Raw genomic sequence first — 17282 nt, forward strand, 5'->3', positions numbered from 1 at the left:
TCCAGATGAAGGTGAGTGTTTTTCTGAGTACTCAGGCCTTTTTCATTTATTTTATGATATTGAAAATTCAAACAATGTTTTCAGAAAAACTAGCTCCTAATTTCACTGGGTGTGAGCATATAAGGTAGAGAAAAGAACAGTTGGAGGATCAACTTCTGAATTATGAGGAGTCAAATAACTGAGTAAATTGAGTGGTAAAGGGGAAAGAAAAATGGATATGTTGGATCAATTTCCTGATAATATCAATTTTGGTCTAAGTTGTAGCAAGGACAGCTGGCATAATGCTCTTCACTTATCACAGGTTACCTCTATATGATTTAATTTACTCTCATAATAAGAATTTATTAACAATCGTGGCTTTTTTAACATAAGGCTTTTCAGTTGAATAAGTGAATAATGTATTACTTATGTTAGAGTGACTATGTAAGGTTGCCTAGACAGACGAATGATTAGTACTCTAATATTAACAGTTCCATACTATGTAAGGATTCCCACCATCTGAATCCATATTCAAAAATTACAGATCTTTAAATAGAAAATTATCCCTTTTAAGATTTTTGTAACTGTTTGATAAATGAGGTTAACGTTTTTTTAAAAAGTCTTTAAGGAGGCCAGTATTTTGGCTTTTATTTACTTATTCTACAGAAAGACTTTTACTAGTTACTCATCTATTAGAAGCATTATGCTTATTTATTTACTTAACTGAATCTAATATTTCCATATTAAGTATTTTGATAAGAAGAAAGAAAATAGACCACTTTAGAACTGAGGTGAAATAAAGCGTTATGGCATCATTGCAACCAAGGTTTGAATAGGAATTGACGAGCACCACTTTTTAAACCATGTCTAATAATTGCTCTTTAGTTTGGATCAGATGTCAAATTATTACCATTGTAAAAACTTGATAAGGGAAATTCAAGCAAGGCTGTTTCCGATGAGTAGTGTTAGTTTACTTTCTAGGAACAGGGCCAAGAAGTTGTACTTTTTAACTTAAAAAAAATGATTCATGCTAATGAGATACTGTCACTGACAGGTTGTTTGAAATAAAATGAGGCTCACAGACTCTAGTAGAATCAAAACTAAGGGGGTTATCTCTGCATCAGGTTTAGTTAACTTTCATAAAAAGAGGAAAAAAAGACACATCCTATATCACTATTGACTGATTAGGTTTGGAGTATGTGTGTGTGTGTGTATTCATTCTTCCTTTTTCTCATTTACTTATGCAGGTCCACTATGCAATTAAAGTTTTTCCTTTTTTTCTAGTAAGAATCAAGAAAAATGTGAACATGATGATTTACCTGTATACTCTGAATTGCATCTTTCTTCTTATGTAATAATACTTTTTTTTTTTAACTAGAGTAATGAATTTTAGTTTTTAAAGGATTGGGTGCCATGCTTAATTTTACATTACAGATTCAAACTAGTGTTTTCATTTATCTTACTTTTGTATTACATAGATGCTGCACAACTTTTTTCTGATCAATTTAAGTAGAAACTATGTCAAAGTGATAGTGTACTTTGTAAACCCTCAACATATTTATTTAAGAAACTTCAAAGAGAAACAAAGGGTGTGCACTGTTTTACTATATTGGCTTTCTGAGTTTTGGCTGGTTTCCCAAATAGCAATTTTTATATTTAAAAAAAAAAGACAGACTTAACTGCTTGCAGACTTTTCACGCATGGAAGATGAAGAAAGCTTCTTTTGATGAAGTGTAATTATGTCCAAACAGAGCTGACCCCCTCCCCCTATATTTCTTATGATCTTAACTGAAGAAAGTAGGATTTTTCCTTTGAAGCAGCCGGGACTTGGTGGAGGATCTGAAATGCTACAGTCTGCTGCCAGAGGCAGGATGGAGAAATTGGTCCAGACTTGTCTTCAAGACTTAGATGGGGGGTAGGGGGAGTCGGTGGAGAGAGAAAGAAAAATTGATTTATCACTAATAATATATTTTTATATCACTGCATTAACATTGTATGAAAGGAAACCGTAATATCAAGCTGAGATGAAGCGGAAAAAAGGACAGAGGACACTGATAACAGATCACACTCTGAAAAAAAAAATGGGTCAGTTTTTCAGTGACAGGAAACCCTTTAACCTGCCTTTGTACCCCTTCCACCTGACCTGCTTTGTAACAGACTCTTCCAGCTTCCTCTTTGGTTTTCACACTTCTACATTTCTCTTAAGCTATTAAGTCTGGATCAACATGCTGCTACCATTATATTTTCTTTCCCGGCTTTAAATATTTCTATTTTCAGTAGTGTTATAAAAAAATACCAAGTTCCTCAAATATTACACTTTTTTTTTCTTTCCACTGGTAGAAACATAAACTCTCAGAAACTGAAAAACAATCTTAGATTATAAAGGAGTCATGTCCCCACTGACTTCGACTTTATGGGTCATCTTATGACCACAACTTTTGAAAGTGCTAGAATAAAAGTAGAGCATCAGTGGAACTTGCATTAAATTAGGAGTGGCTTAAGGTTTTTCATTGTTTTTCCTTTTTTTATCCTTAATATTTTAAACAGAAGTGTTTAAAATGATTTTGGTCCTTAAATTTTTTTTTGGTATGCTTTCTTTTTCCTGATGAAGCCATGGATGACACAATTAGTTATCTACTGACTGCTAGCTCCCTATTTGAGAGCCTGCATTTTAAAATAAGAGCCTGTATTTTATCACTTATGGAAAATGATAAAAAGGGGATTTTTGAAAAAAAATTAATTTAAGGAAATCATGAATGCCCACATAAACATTTGACTTAAGAAGTGCATTATTATTATAGGATGAAGAACCAGTTACTAAATTGGTTGGTAATTTCTGAAAATTTCTTCAACATTGCATACATATTTCTTCTGAAGGGGCAATAAGAAGCAGAAGGAGCCTCATTCACTTTTGCTGTAGTTGTTAATTACATCTTGATCCTTAGGGTTTGATTTTGGCAGATCATAGTTATACTTAACTGCTTGTTTCCTCCCCCAAACCCATCTCTTTTTAAAAGCAGTTTTTTATAGAGAACTCATTCTACTCTGAAAATTTAAGTGCTTTATACTTGAAGGGTGAATTTTATTTTTGGCTTTTGTTCCTACATGAGGCGTCGCCCTGAATTTAGGGGAAGCATAGATGACTTTTAATATCCTAAGTAAGTTGTAAAGGTCTCAAGTAGAACTATTACCAAAACTGGTTTAAATAAATTTATGGACAATCTCTTTTTTCTTTTTTTCTTTTTTGAGATGGAGTCTCACTCTGCCACCCAGGCTGGAGTGCAGTGGCACCATCTCGGCTCACTATAACCTCCGCCTCCTGAGTTCAAGTGATTCTCGTGCCTCAGCCTCTTGAGTAGCTGGGGTTACAGGCGTGCGTCACCACACCCAGCTAATTTTTATATTTTTAGTAGAGACAGGGTTTCACCAGGTTGGCCAGGCTAGTCTTGAACTCCTGACCTCAGGTGATCTGCCCTCCTCCACCTCCCAAAGTGTTGGGATTACAGGCATGAGCCACTGCGCCCGGCCGACAATCTTTCTACCAGGTTATTTAGAGACATTAAGGATAACTGAGATCTGTATATATCCTTGATTTATTAAGATGAGTGCCATAGATGAAAACTGACTCTGAAACACAGCCATGGGAGCCACTGTTAGAAAGGCAATCCTGGGCCCATAGACCACTAATCTGACCCCAAAATGGCACTTTAAAATATTTTGGTGTAAATTAACTTTCAATTTAGAGATTCAGCTGTTTCACTTTTTGCGATCTTTCCATTGTTTTGAGGTTCTAACTTGGACCCAGTGGCTTCCTATTCAAGTTTCTGGTTTCTAATTCTGTAGGCTTTTAGTTTTCTGTAGCTAGTTTGGACTCCTGGCTGGTTTATTCTTCTGGTTAGTCTTAATGTTTATAATAAAGCCTCTCTTTGCTAACCAATTATAAATTATTTAAATCCGTGTAATAGCCAATATAGTGGATAAAATATATCAATGACACTTTAAAAATAGATGCTTTCATCATCCTGAGGTATTTCATTAGTCCATTTATATTTACTGTTTCTTGGGCACATAGAGCTGATTGGGACGCATCTAGAAATAAATTACTTATTAATTTTTTTAAATGGCAAGTGACCAAGCCACTTAAGGAAGTGGCCAAGTGACAGAATATTAAAAAAAAAAAAAAGAGCCTTAATTTTAGGGTCTGAAAAATGAGGTTCAGATCCTCATTTTTTCATTTATTAGTTGTATGAACTTGGGTAAATTACTAAGTCTCTCGAGGCTTCAGCCTCCTTATTTGTGCAATGGGGGTGAGAGATCTAAGTGGGGAGGATTAATTGAGATAATGTGTATGAAGTGGCACGTAATACGTTTCTAATTGTTATTCACCTTTCCCTATTCAAATGGCACCCACCCCATTCCTGTGTTTTCTTTCCTGTTTTTTTTTCCCCTTGGCTATTGAAAAGTATAGCCGGGGAGACTTAAAACTATTTATACTCATTAACAAATGATGTGCGTCTTAAACAGATTTTAGGAACTTACATGGTCTAGGTTGAAAAGAAAACCCATTCACGAGACTTGACAGCCAAAGACCTGTTCTCCATTAAGCCTTGTATATAACCTGTTCCATATTAAGCTTTGAAAAGACTGCATTAAACTTTGCATTGGTACATATTGTCAAAGATTTGTGTTTTGGTTTAATACTCTCAGTTTTCAGTAAGGGAAAAAGAATCTCTGACCAAAAAAACAAAGCAAAACAAAATGAGCTTTTTAAAGGTCTGTTACAGGAGCAGACTAAATGAGTACTCTGGCCTGAGATTGCTGAATGTTTTATTGAGTCACTGTTTCACGCCCACCTCTTCCTGTCTTGTAACAGTTTGCAGTTTTGACTATCTGACATGATTAACCGTTGCAAATCTAACTGATTACAACTGTTAGTAAGTCTGTGCAACAGAGAATGGTATCTTCTTCTGGAGAAAACAGACATCCAAATATGCTACCAAACTTTTCCCTGTCTCTTTTCCCCTTCTTATTCATCGCTTTTAGCTCATTAATTTGAAGCATCAGATGTAATATTTCAATGAAGCACACCTTCTGCTAAAAGCAAAATTTGAGTTTATATTGAGAGATGTCATGTTCATTTAGCAAAAAGTAAGTCACTGTCAGGGAGTTATTTCAAGATTTAACAGCAAGGATGTATGTTAGGGGAGGGGTGGACAGGGAGGAGAAAAACTTTGTTCCAGTAATGATGAAATCATCATACCACAGGCACATTAAGGCCAGGACAGGAGACACTGGCTCCTGTTAAAATGATTCCCATAAGAACTTTCCTCTTTTATCTTCTTATTGTAGTGCAGCTAAGCAAATGAAATGCTAAAGCTATGTGAAGTAAATAACATAATCAACAATGATTTACTATTGTTCTCTCGTGAGGTCATGACCTAACCCTAAATAAAGACTTCTAAAATTGTCTGTGCTTGGATGTGTTCCTGATGTTGGAGAAAACTGAAAGAAAAAGAACCTTCCTCAAGTGGACCAGGGTTTTGTTTTCATTACAACTGTTGCTACTGAGGAGCTTTTTTGGAATTGGAGTCTTCCTGTGTAGCACTACAATGAGGACAATGATCTTGACTCTAAGCAAATTTGGAAATGTCCTAAAGTGGTCATTGAAGGGTTTCCAATTTAGAAGAAGGAGTCCTGCCTCTTGTCTTTGTTTCATTGCCTCCTTAGAGATGCTTAAATGCAATTTGGAAATCTATGCTGCTGTGTAATCATCAATACTGTTTTTTAATATTCACTGTATATTTTCCCCTTTTATATCTGCAGGCAAGAGTTTCACCTTGACCATAACTGTCTTCACAAATCCTCCCCAAGTAGCTACCTATCACAGAGCAATTAAAGTTACAGTGGATGGACCTCGGGAACCCAGAAGTAAGTACTCCCCTTTTTATTGAAGAAGGTAATAGAGTTTCCAGAGACCCTATGAGGAATTTATTCCAAATAAGTTAGTGTCACTTTCATGTCCATAGTGTCTTTGTAGACTTTGCTATCTGCATATATTTTTTTTAGTGAGGGACAGTTAGTCAAACTTCAGAGTTAGTAGAAAATAAAACTACGGTTTTAACCTTTGCCACACAATCACTAAGGCCTCTGTAGCTTTGGGAAATGAGTGAATAATTATTCAGTCACTGTTAACTATTTGCTAAGAAATTTTGCTCATGTACTGAACATAATGGGGCAGAATAGACCCATGAGATCTGAGGAAGAAAAGAGTAAACTTAAAAATCTTGAGCTTAGTCAAAAAGCACTGGCATGTGTTTCCCATGGCCTAAGAATGTGTTTTAGCTTTTTAACTCGCCCACTCAATTCCCTTTATGAAGAGCACACTGCTTAATTACAAAGAATTTATTTGCAAATGATAACTTGCTTGATTGTTACAACACTGTTGTTTGGTCATGCTCTAGTAATTGTTATAGGTAGTCTTCTTTTAACAGATAGAGTCAAACCACCTTTAAATCCATCTTGGTTTATTTGTCTGTCTGGACATCCAGAAGGTTTCACCGGCAATCAGTTTCAGGTAGTGCACATAATCTATTTGGGCCAATATGTATGTTCCCTCTAAATCTAAATTGACCGAGGTTTGCTTCCCCCACCCCCACCAAAAAACTGCTTTGAACAAACTCAGCAAAGCGGTATTTAAATATATTTAGAGATTAAAGATTATTTGATATATAAACCATTAACAATTGTGTGCCAATGGAAACATCATATAGAACTCTGCCTTTGCTGAATGAATACATTGGAATCCTAACCACTGCATTTAGGGAGTTCAATTTGGTTTGTGGTGGAGGCATAGCTGGCAGAAGTACTTGCTCTATAACAATCAACCTGCCTAGACCATGAGAGTGGCATATCTTTTCTTCCCTAAAATGAGAGAAAAGGTCTCATAAAGTTTTGCCTCTACCCAAGCAGCATACCTTCCTAGCAGTGGGAGCATATGGTGGGTCCCGTCCCTTTAGCTGCTGTCTCTTTTCACAAAGGCTGACTGCTTGCCTGAACTAGGGAGGTTTCCTGCCTCAAAAGCAAGTCTTTGAGGTTTTTGTTTTCTTCTCCTTTCATGTGTATGGCATTCTTCCAGGTTCATAATGTTGAGTCAGTGCTGGCCCTGTCTGTTCAGTTTGGGAATGCCCTGTTAGGTGACTGCTGTACACATGTGTGTAAGCCCCAAGTCTCTAGTCCTAAGGGCTAGTGGTTATGGAGTGCAGGTGAATAGAACAGAGCTTTGCCTGGTTTGGGGCTTTGCCTGCCTTTTCTGGATAGCCATAAGTTGGGGATGATGCCTTATGATGGAAGATGTCTTCTAACTTTTGGTCAGACTAGCCCCGGAATTCCTGAAAAGGCAGGACATCCATTTTAGTAATGCATATAGCAGGATAGTTGGTTTTTAAAATGTAGCACCACTAATACTTATCTCTTAAAGATGTTTCCTGCTGATCTCAGCTGCTTTTCTCAGTTCTTGGAAAAACCATTTGCGTGTGTTTGTGTGCGTGTGTGTGTGTGTGTATGTGTGTGTGTGTATGTTTATGTGTGTATATGTGTACATACACACAAGAGTTGATGCTCAAAAGTTGATGGCTGGGAGAGGAAAGAGGGAAGGATAGGTGCTCCCTGTTCTGAACGATATGACAATAAGTGAGAAGGCAGGGTAGCTTTGGAAAAGTCACTTCTGTTTCAAGTGTGGATAGCAGTACCTTATTTCAGAGAGGTTTTGGTCCAAATTAGTCAATAGGCTAATTTGTAAAGGCAGAGATGTGCCTTGTAAAGTCAGAGGAGTGCTCTGAAAGCAGTGAGAGTTAGGAGTAGAGGGGCCAGGTGGTATACGTGGGACCTGAGTTCAAGCTTTGTGTGGTGCCCAGGGTGGGCGGTGGAAGCAGATACAGATCTGCAAGTGGTAGACCACCTGCCCTAGATAAGCCTGAGTAACATTTCTTATTAACTGAAAATATCGGTGAAAATGCGGGGTCATTTTCCTGACATCATGGGGTGACTTGACGAAGTCAGTGTCTGGAGAGAAGCATGGGTCTGCTTTGAGTGACAGCTGAATCCTATAACCTGGATTCTGTGCTGGATTATTTTTTTCCTCCCTGCTTTTGGCCATCCTGGGCATTGAATATTTGTAGCATAGCACTCTTCTCAATATGGTTCTTTAATTTTGACACTCCCAGGTGTGGGAAATGCACAATATTTCCAATTTTCTTAAACAGTGAGTATAATAGGAGTTTGATTAGTTGGTGCATATAATGTTAAATGGGAGATCCTCTAGAACACAGATTGGCACACGTTTTCTACAGAGTGCCAGATAGCAAATCCTTTAGACTCTGTGGGCCGTATGGTGGTTTCTGTCACAACCACTCAACTCTGCCATTGTAGCTCAAAAGCAGCGTAAGCAAATACATACATTCATGGTCATGGCTATACAGGTTGAGTATCCCTTATCCAAAATGCTTGGGACCAGAAGTGTTTTGGACTTCACTTTTTTTTTTAATTTTTGGAATATTTGTGTATATAATGAGATACCTTGGGGATGAGACCCAAATCTAAACATGAAATTCATGTATGTTTCATATACACCTTATGCACATAGCTTGAAGATAATTTTATACAATATTTAAATAATTTCCTGGAAGAAACAAAGTTTGTGTTATGTACTTATGTGTGGAATTTTCTACTTGTGGCATCATGTTGGTGCTCAAAACTTTCACATTTTGGAGCATTTCAGATTTTCAGATTAAGGATACTTGATCTGTATTCCACTAAAATTTTACTTATAAAAATAATTGGTGGGCCAAGTTGTAGTTTGTCAACCCTTGCTTATTCAAAGTGGCTTATTTTATTGATCCTTAACAGAGAAGGGCTTTAGTAAAAGGCTTTCCTGGGGCAGTGTTGGGGCAGGGGGAGTGGAACAATTTATATGCAGTTGTTTAGCCTCCTCTCCCCCAAATTATAATTCCTTAATTAGTGGTTATTAGTCATAAAAGTAGTATACTTCTGTTTATCACTTATAGTGCCTTGAAGGAGTTGAGGATTTTCTACTATTGGTTCCTGTTAATGGAATTTTACTCCTTCCTCTAAAGATCTGAATATATATTGAAAAACCTGCTTCTGGTAGCTCAGCTGTTTGAACAAGGACAAATTCTGGGTTAACTGGTTGGGTCTTTATGTCAGACTGCTTGGATCGAAATCCCAACTCCACCATTTATTAACTGTATGGAGGCAGGCAAGTTACCTAACTTCTCTTTGCCTTGGTTTTCTCATCTTTTATGTGAGAATGATAATACCTTCCTCATCAGTTGCTGCAAGAATGTTAAATGTTGTAATGTATGTAAAATGGGTAGCACAGTGACTGTCATGTAGTAAGTGTTCATTAAGTGTCAGCTATTATTACATCAATTTTCTTTAGTGTCAGAGGTTTGCTGTAGAGTTTTGCTTATGGTATGCCTCTAGGAAACAGATACCATCTATAGCTTCTGTCCTCTAGTATATTATTTTTTTCCCCTGCAGATGGCTTTTCTAATTTTTGCTCATTAGTAAATGACACTAATAAGTATTATAAATTATGCCTGAGCAGATATTCATGCTGCTCAGGGAAAGCTGTGCAGAATTGATGATAAATTTAATTTGTTTGCAGCAAAGTCCAAGGGCAGATGCTATGCCACTAGTACCCCACTGTGAGGCCTTGCCTATCAACACATCTGCCAAGACTTGCTTTTCACTCAAAAATCCAAAAGATTTCATCCTTCTATGTTTTCTGTATCTGGCAGCTGAACCAGTGCTGTCACATCACAAACAACTTCTTTTCTTAATATACACATCTGGCGTTGGCAGTTGGACTAACTTCATAAGAGCACATGATCATCACTCATTACAAGATTAAAAAGTACCCTATGGCATCATTGATGTTTTTTAACTTTGATCTTTTGCAGTTGTGATTCATCTCGGTTATAAAACTTGCCTTTAAAGGAACATAGCCGATGACTTATTAGAACCTTCATCTTAAGTAGCGTAAACATGAAAATGGTGCACATCTTTACAAAATGCCATTTATTTTCTTTGCCAGCTTATCATTTTAAGACATGACATCATACTTAAGATCCCAAATTTGTAAGTCTTGTGTTTAGGCAAGGCATATTGACCTTCTGTTGGCAAGCTAGCTCTGAAGAACGACTGTCAGCCGGAGAAGTGGTGTAGCAGCAGCAGCAATAGTAATGCATTTAGATACCTAGCTCTTTGAAACATCGGTTTCTATTAGGATCCCTTGTTCCATCTGTGGACTTGGTTCCACCTCCAGTCTGATTTAAATAATTTCTACAGGAATGTGAAAACTTGGTTAGCAACATCATATTCTATAGAAGTGGTTCAGAGTTAGGGAAGAGGACTGATGGAAGAAGGTATTATTGGTTGTGCAGAGGATGGAAAAAGTAAATAAGCTTACATAGGATACTTTAAATTCTCTTGCTGTATTTTTTAGTTGTCTATTACTAAATAATAAACTATCCTCAAATATAACATCCAGTTTATTATTTCTTATGATTCTGTGGGTTGATTGGGGTTCATCTGGATGATTTTTCTATTTGTCAGGCTTGGGGTCTATCAAGTAGCTGCAATCAGATAGTGGCTGGTGCTGGAACATCCCACATGCTTCATTTATGTGTCTGATGCCTTGGTGGGATGGCTGCATGGTTGGGCTCAGCTGGAATGATGCAACAGCAGGCCCCACTGCATCTCTTTCCATATAATCCTGGATCCTCTTCCTCTCCACGTAGCCTCTCCATGTGGTCTTTCCCGCTGAGTCTGACTTCTCACATGGCGGCAGCTCAGGGCTCCCTAAGGTACAAAAGTGAGAGTTCTCAGGCCTTTTTTTTTTTTTCTCTCTCTCTTTTTTTTTGAGATGAGGTCTTGCCCTGTCATCCAGGCTGGAGTACAGTGCCATGATCATAGCTAACTCCAACCTCAAACTCCTGGGCTCAAGTGATCCATCCTCCCACCTCAGCCTCCTGAGTAGCTGGGACTACAAGTATGTGCCACTATACCTGGCTAATTTTTACATTTTTTGTAGAGATGGGGTCTCACCGTGTTTCCTAGGCTGGTCTTGAACTCCTGGCCTCGAACTCCTGGCCTCAAGTGATCCTCCTGCTTTGGCCTCCTAAGCAGCTGGAATTATAGGTGTGAGCTACTGCACCCGAGGATGTTGGGCCTTCTTAAGGATTAGGCTCAGAACTGGCATGGAATTGCTTCCTCTAGATTTGATTGGTTGAAGCAAGACACAGGTGCAGCCTGGATTTAAGGGAAAAAACCACCAATGGTGTGAATGTTGGGGGATGTGGTTCATGACACCAATGTCATCAACTTACATAAGTGCTTAGCTGGCAGTTGTCATTGTCACAACAGGAAAAATAATTCTTTTCAAGGTGCCATCTTCTGAAAGGACTCTTGGCTTTTTCAATCTAGGGGACATTCAAAGAAAATGACTCCAAATTTACTAGTCTAATGGTAGCGTCATTCTGAATTGAACAGATTTGGTAAATATCAGATGAATTAGTGGTGGGTATTCCCTTGTGGTGCTTGGTATTAGCAGATCAATACTCAAGTGAGAAGAACATTAGATGTTTGAACAAAAAGAAGTATGAGCCTTACCCGGCAACATGACAAGTCTGTAGCAGAAATATCTTATGAATCCTCAGATGGTTAAGATTAGAGGTTTTTTTTTTTTCAATTTTTAAAATTTTTTTTCGAGATGGAGTGGCATGATCTTGATCTAGGCTCACTGCAACCTCCATCTTCCAGGTTCAAGCAATTATCCTGCCTCAGCCTCCCAAATAGCTAGGATTACAGGCGTGTGCCACCATGCCTGGCTAATTTTTATATTTTTAGTAGAGACGGGATTTTGCCATGTTGGCCGACTGGTATCGACCTCTTGACCTCAGGTGATCTGCCCGCTTCGGCCTCCCAAAGTGCTGGGATTACAGGCGTGAGCCACTGCGCCTGGCCAAGATTAGAGGTTTTATACTTTGTATCATCCAACTTTGAAATTCTTGCTTGCTGGCACCTTGGCAAACCTACTGCCTGACACATGTGAGTGGGTTTCTAAAAATTTTTGTGTGTCGGGTCTCAGGTGGGTAAACCGTATTTACTCTCAAGGAGAGACCAAAGCTGTGAATTGTATTGTACTTCCTGCCAAGGCACTGGCATTCACCACTGATCAGCCAGCCACCTATCTCGACCTGGTGGGAGAAAGGAGAAGCCCTGCCTTTTTCCCTCCAGTAATCTAGCTCCTTTCTTGCAAGCTCAGAGTACATGGCTGCAACATTTCTCTGCTTGGCTTTGTGTGTGGCTTCAATAAGGGTCTGGGGCTTAGGTTAGTGAGAGGTTATCTGGAAGTAGAGAGTACTGTTGGTATTTCTAGGCTTGCCTTAGTATCCTGCTTCACTCAGCTTGTTAGGCTTAGGTCCTGCAGCTAAACTATTTTCTTTTCCTGTTTGCTCATTCTCAGTTGTGCCCAATTCATCAACAAATCTGTAATTGTTCAGAGAAGTTTTATTTCTCTGTATTTTTGAGGCATGTCCAATTGCAGAAGTTTTACCTTAACAAACTTTAGTTAACAGACTTAACGAAACAGGTGGTGTAGGCAAGACATCATCTCATTTTTCTCTCACGCTGTTCCACCTAGTTCTGGGATTGCTTTCCAGCCTGGTGAAGGGTGGAGAGAATGGAGGGGTTGACATTTTTCTCTTCCTCATTCCAGCTGATGTCAGCGGCAGCTTACTTTTATCCTCCATTACTTTTCATCTTAGTTGGGTGAAGGAATAGACTTTTTATGCCAAAGGCTAGCCCATGACTTTTGCTTATTTACCAAAAGAGGATGCTTATTTTATTTTATTTTATTTTATTTCAGATGGAGTCTTGCTGTGTCTCCCAGGCTGGAGTGTAGTGGTGGGATCTCGGCTCACTGCAACCTCCGCCTCCTGGGTTCAAGCGATTCTCCTGCCTCAGCCTCCTGAGTAGCTGGGATTACAAGTGTGTGCCACCACACCTGGCTAATTTTTTGTATTTTTAGTGGAGACGGGGTTTCACCACGTTGGCCAGGCTGGTCTCAAACTCCTGACCTTGTGATTCACCCGCCTCAGCCTCCCAAAATGTTGGGATTATAGGTGTGAGCCACCGCGCCCGGTCCAGAAAGATGCTTATTTAGAGATTGGTCACATGTGAAATAAGGTGAGGGTACATGTAAAATATGTTGGATAGAGGGACAGCAGATGTATTTTTTAAGGTTATTTGATTCTTCTGGACACAGTTCTTGCATTCACATTCTTGCAGTCTGTGAAGATGATTTGAAAAAACTTGATAGGCTTTGCGCCATGCCCCAGATGCCACAGGCCTGAGTTTTAGTCCTTAGCACAAAGCATTAGCAGAGAATCCCTTAACTTCCTGACTTTCAGACTTCTCCTGGATTCTTCACTGTCTCCAAAGTGCCCAAGGAATAGAATTTATGGGTAAATGCCATGTTTTGATATTTACAAGTTGACAAATACAAGCAGCAATTTGATTGTCATAGATATTAATCCCTTGGCTACCAGTATATAAAACATCGTTGAAACTCTTCAACTTAAGAGAATAATAACAGTAAAAAAACCCCACTGTTCTCTGTTTCCCTTTCTTCAAGAAGGATGAGGGGGGCAGGGGGATGGGTCAGAAGCGCTGGTGGAGGTTATGTCTGGTGGTTGGTGGAATGTGCTCTTGAGAAGACCAGTTTTAAATATCTTTCAGTCCTTTTTTTTTGTTGACTGGCTGTCAGGAGCTGGGAAGATAGCCAAGAAGGAAATGACACATCGAGAGGCATTTTGTGTTGTGCAACATTCTGTGGAACTGATGCAAGGATATATGGCCTGTTTACACATTCCTTCCCTCGCGGACTGCATGGCAGTAATTTAATTCAGCAGCACATGGCATGCTGCAGCAAGGAGCTATGGCATTAACATCCTTTCATGGCAAATTATCACAGCCGTTAAAACATGCTCGTGTCCCTCCTTTGCACTCTTCCCGGGCTTCCCAGCTCTGAATGTGTGTTCTCGTTGTATTGGACTTGTGTTAACAAGGTGCTGTAGCTTTCACAGCAAGAGCACAGTTTCTGCGTGCATATGTTCCAGTTGATATATTTACTTCTAACTAAATATGGCATGGCAAGTTTTCAAGTGATATGTGTTCTAAAAACACATACATGCTTGATCCAAATGTGTCAGTAGTTTGTATCTTAGTGTAAGTCAGAAATCATTCATTCTGAAAATAGTGTTAGGGACTTGACAGGGACTTGAGAGAAAGAGGTTCCCCTCCCCCTTTTTTTGGTCTTTCTTTTTTTTTTTTTTTTTTTTTTAAATAAAAATGACCTTTCCTTCTCAAGAAAGATAATTCCTGATAGATCACTGAAATACTCTGTTCACCTCTATTTTGTTTGTGCCATGGCAATTTCTTCAAGGAAGACTAGACCAGTGAATAGGATATACTTAAAAATAGCAGGGAAAAAAAGGATCTGTTGTATTGCTTTTCCCATTCATACCTGTCCCTACCTAGCATTTTTATAGGATACATTTATGATGTCAACTAAAGAACATCTTTGGCCTTCACATAAAATCTCTAAAGTTTTTATTTAGGCAGGTATAAAAAATAACTAATTACTCTTGTTTGTTCAAGTAACTTTTGGAAATTAAGAAGAGGCATAAAAACCATTTAGGTCTAAAATATTAATTCAAGATCATATGTAACAGTTAAAATAAAAGACTGTGTTTGTAAGTAGCAAAGGAAGGGCTCCACTTCTCAGAATTTCTCTGCTACTGTGCACTGGTGGTGAAAATCTATTTGTTGGAAGACCAAAACCCTTCATTAAAATTTAGGATTAAGGCTTAAACCCAAGCACCCCTGGAAAAGGTAACTCAGACTTAAATTCTTATTACGATAAAAACAAGTGATATAGAATCATTTTTTGGGAAGTAGGTTTTGGAAGATAGAGAGAGAGTGATCAGTAAAATCCTGGGTACTAGAAAGTAAACAGTGAGTGGCAGTGTGCAGCAGGCAGGACCTTTGCCGGCCTGGAGGCCAGTGGTTGCCAACTTCAGGCATCACAGTTTTGCTGCAGGTCAGCTGTAGCAATGAGCATTCCTGATGCTTTTCAGTTCTGATATACTCTTAAGTGCAAGATTTTGTTATTGAAAGGTGAGAGTTTTGGGTTTCTGTATTTCCATATCTCTCTCTTTTGCAAATGTTTTCCTTTCAGAGTATTCCTTTTCTGTTGTTCTAGATACATGCTAGCTTTCCTACTCTATTGGTTTGCAAGTTATCATTGAATGTATTTCTTTTATTTTACTATTATCTTTACCATTTTATTATGTCTATTTGTCTTATTAAAATTAATCATGATCCCTGTCCATACAAGAACTTTAGCATTCTTTAAACTTCAGTCTCACCCCCTCTCTTCTAATGTCGTTATCTGATATTTTAGTAGATCTTTGTTTTATATTTCCTGGATTAGTCATTATCGGTGTTTAAAAAATGTTTATACTTGTATTTATCCATTATGTTTATTGATTCATTTGCTTATCATTCCTTCTTTCACCGTAGTTCTTCCTTCTAAGTTGAGTTTGCTTTTTTCTTGATGTAGATCCTTCAGTAATTCCTTCAATGAGAAACTGTTAGTGTGAAACTCTCAGAGAGTTTTTATTCCTGAAAATGTTAGCAGTTGTGTGTATTACCTGCTGCCAACATGTGGTGATGTGAGAGGCGTTCTGCTGAAAGCCTGTCTGCTTTGAGTGCCTGAGATCCACACTTCCAGTCATTCCTTTGTATTGAGACTTTCAGGTCATTATTACCAGGTTAGCTGGAGTAGTATTTAAGGAAATGGAACACAGGACAGATAATATTCATGAAAGATGGTGGAAGGGAAATGTTTCTAAGCTCCTGTCACTCTGGAGAGCTCTGGAGAGGTCTAGGGTCAGTGAGTGGGGAGGAGGTCAGAGGGAATGTTCCTGCAGAGGAGAAAGCAAAGGGGGAGGAAATTGAATCCCTTATTTTACACTTTTGCCATGGGCAGGCACTGAGTTGCTTTGGAACTTTTTATCCAAATTTATGTTAAAGAACTCCATCATTACACTTGCTCTGCAGAGGTCATGTGGCTGTTGCTCCCTGAACAACCAGAGCAGGAATCCTTAGATATTGGTGTCCACACGTTTCTGTCGTTTTGGTGAGAGTACAGGACTCAGAACCACAAGAGCTGTCTTTTTTATGGTAAACGAATCAATGAATTAAGAAGAGGGAAGAAAATAATGTGTGGACTAGAGGAACATGGTTTAAGAGGGCCAGGAGACCATGATCTGGGGTAAGACTAACTCTGGGCAAGGTGGATGGGGTGACTCCAGTGCTGGCTTGGTGTGTGTCTTCCTGGGGTTGTGCAGTAGTTGGCGAGTGGGGAAGACATAAGATGACACTGAAGCAAGCTGGTGCTTTCTGCCTTTCCGTGAACTCTCAGGCTGCCTATGTACCCTCCACAACACGCATTCTCATCTTCTCATTTACCTCCTTGGAGTTAAATTTTATGAGATACAATCTGGGTAAAAACGCTAGCATGTATTTTGGTTGTGGGGGATACTCAGGATGATTAATCTGGGCTTTATGCCTCCTTAGGATTGGCCCAGGAAATTATTAGTAGGCAAAGATGGGCCCTTCAAGGAGATGATGAAGGTACCAAATGCAGGTTGTTCTACAGGAAGTGAGGAGAAATGTAGATGTGTAAAAAGAAGGGTGAGTGTGAAGTCTGGGTTACTAATTCTAGAGCTTTGGTTTCTGTTTCACCCCCTCACTGTTTACTCCAGCCTACAAAAACAAGTGACAATGTGTTTTCTACCATGAAGGCTGTTTCAGAGTAGCTTAACAGGGAATTAATCTGTAAGGGTAGTTTACGTTTAAGAGGTGGATTCCCTTATGGCTAAGGGGATTGCAGGACTCAGGAATTCTTCTTTTGAGACCTCATTGCAATCTTTGTGACCTTAAGCAAACCACTAAACTTTTCTCTACTTCTATTTCTTCATCTTTCAAATGGAAATAGACATGAAGGCAACTTCACAAAGTAGCTGGGAGTAACTCCTAAGGAATGATCATAAAGTACTTGGCACACATGAAGGGCAGCTTAAATACCAAATAGTAATTATGTAGCGCCTTTCTGCCAAGGAGTTCCAAATGCTTAGACATTACCTCAGTGATTC

General features: G+C 38.8%; 1 protein-coding gene across 8 annotated transcripts in view; it reads left to right on the top strand.

The window, feature by feature from the left end:
- RUNX2 (RUNX family transcription factor 2) overlaps positions 1-17282 on the top strand; it is a 339669-nt gene that overhangs the window by 104605 nt on the left and 217782 nt on the right. For all 8 annotated transcript variants that reach the window (XR_008526192.2, XR_002915377.3, XM_009241929.4 and 5 more), the window contains exon 5: positions 5803-5907. Coding sequence is in view for 6 of the 8 variants with exons in the window: in XM_009241929.4 (XP_009240204.4) it covers positions 5803-5907 (105 nt within the window). In the remaining 2 variants the exon portion in view is untranslated. The remainder of the gene's footprint in view (positions 1-5802; positions 5908-17282) is intronic.

The sequence above is a fragment of the Pongo abelii genome, chromosome 5 (assembly GCF_028885655.2).
Source record: "Pongo abelii isolate AG06213 chromosome 5, NHGRI_mPonAbe1-v2.0_pri, whole genome shotgun sequence".
NCBI lineage: Eukaryota > Metazoa > Chordata > Mammalia > Primates > Hominidae > Pongo > Pongo abelii.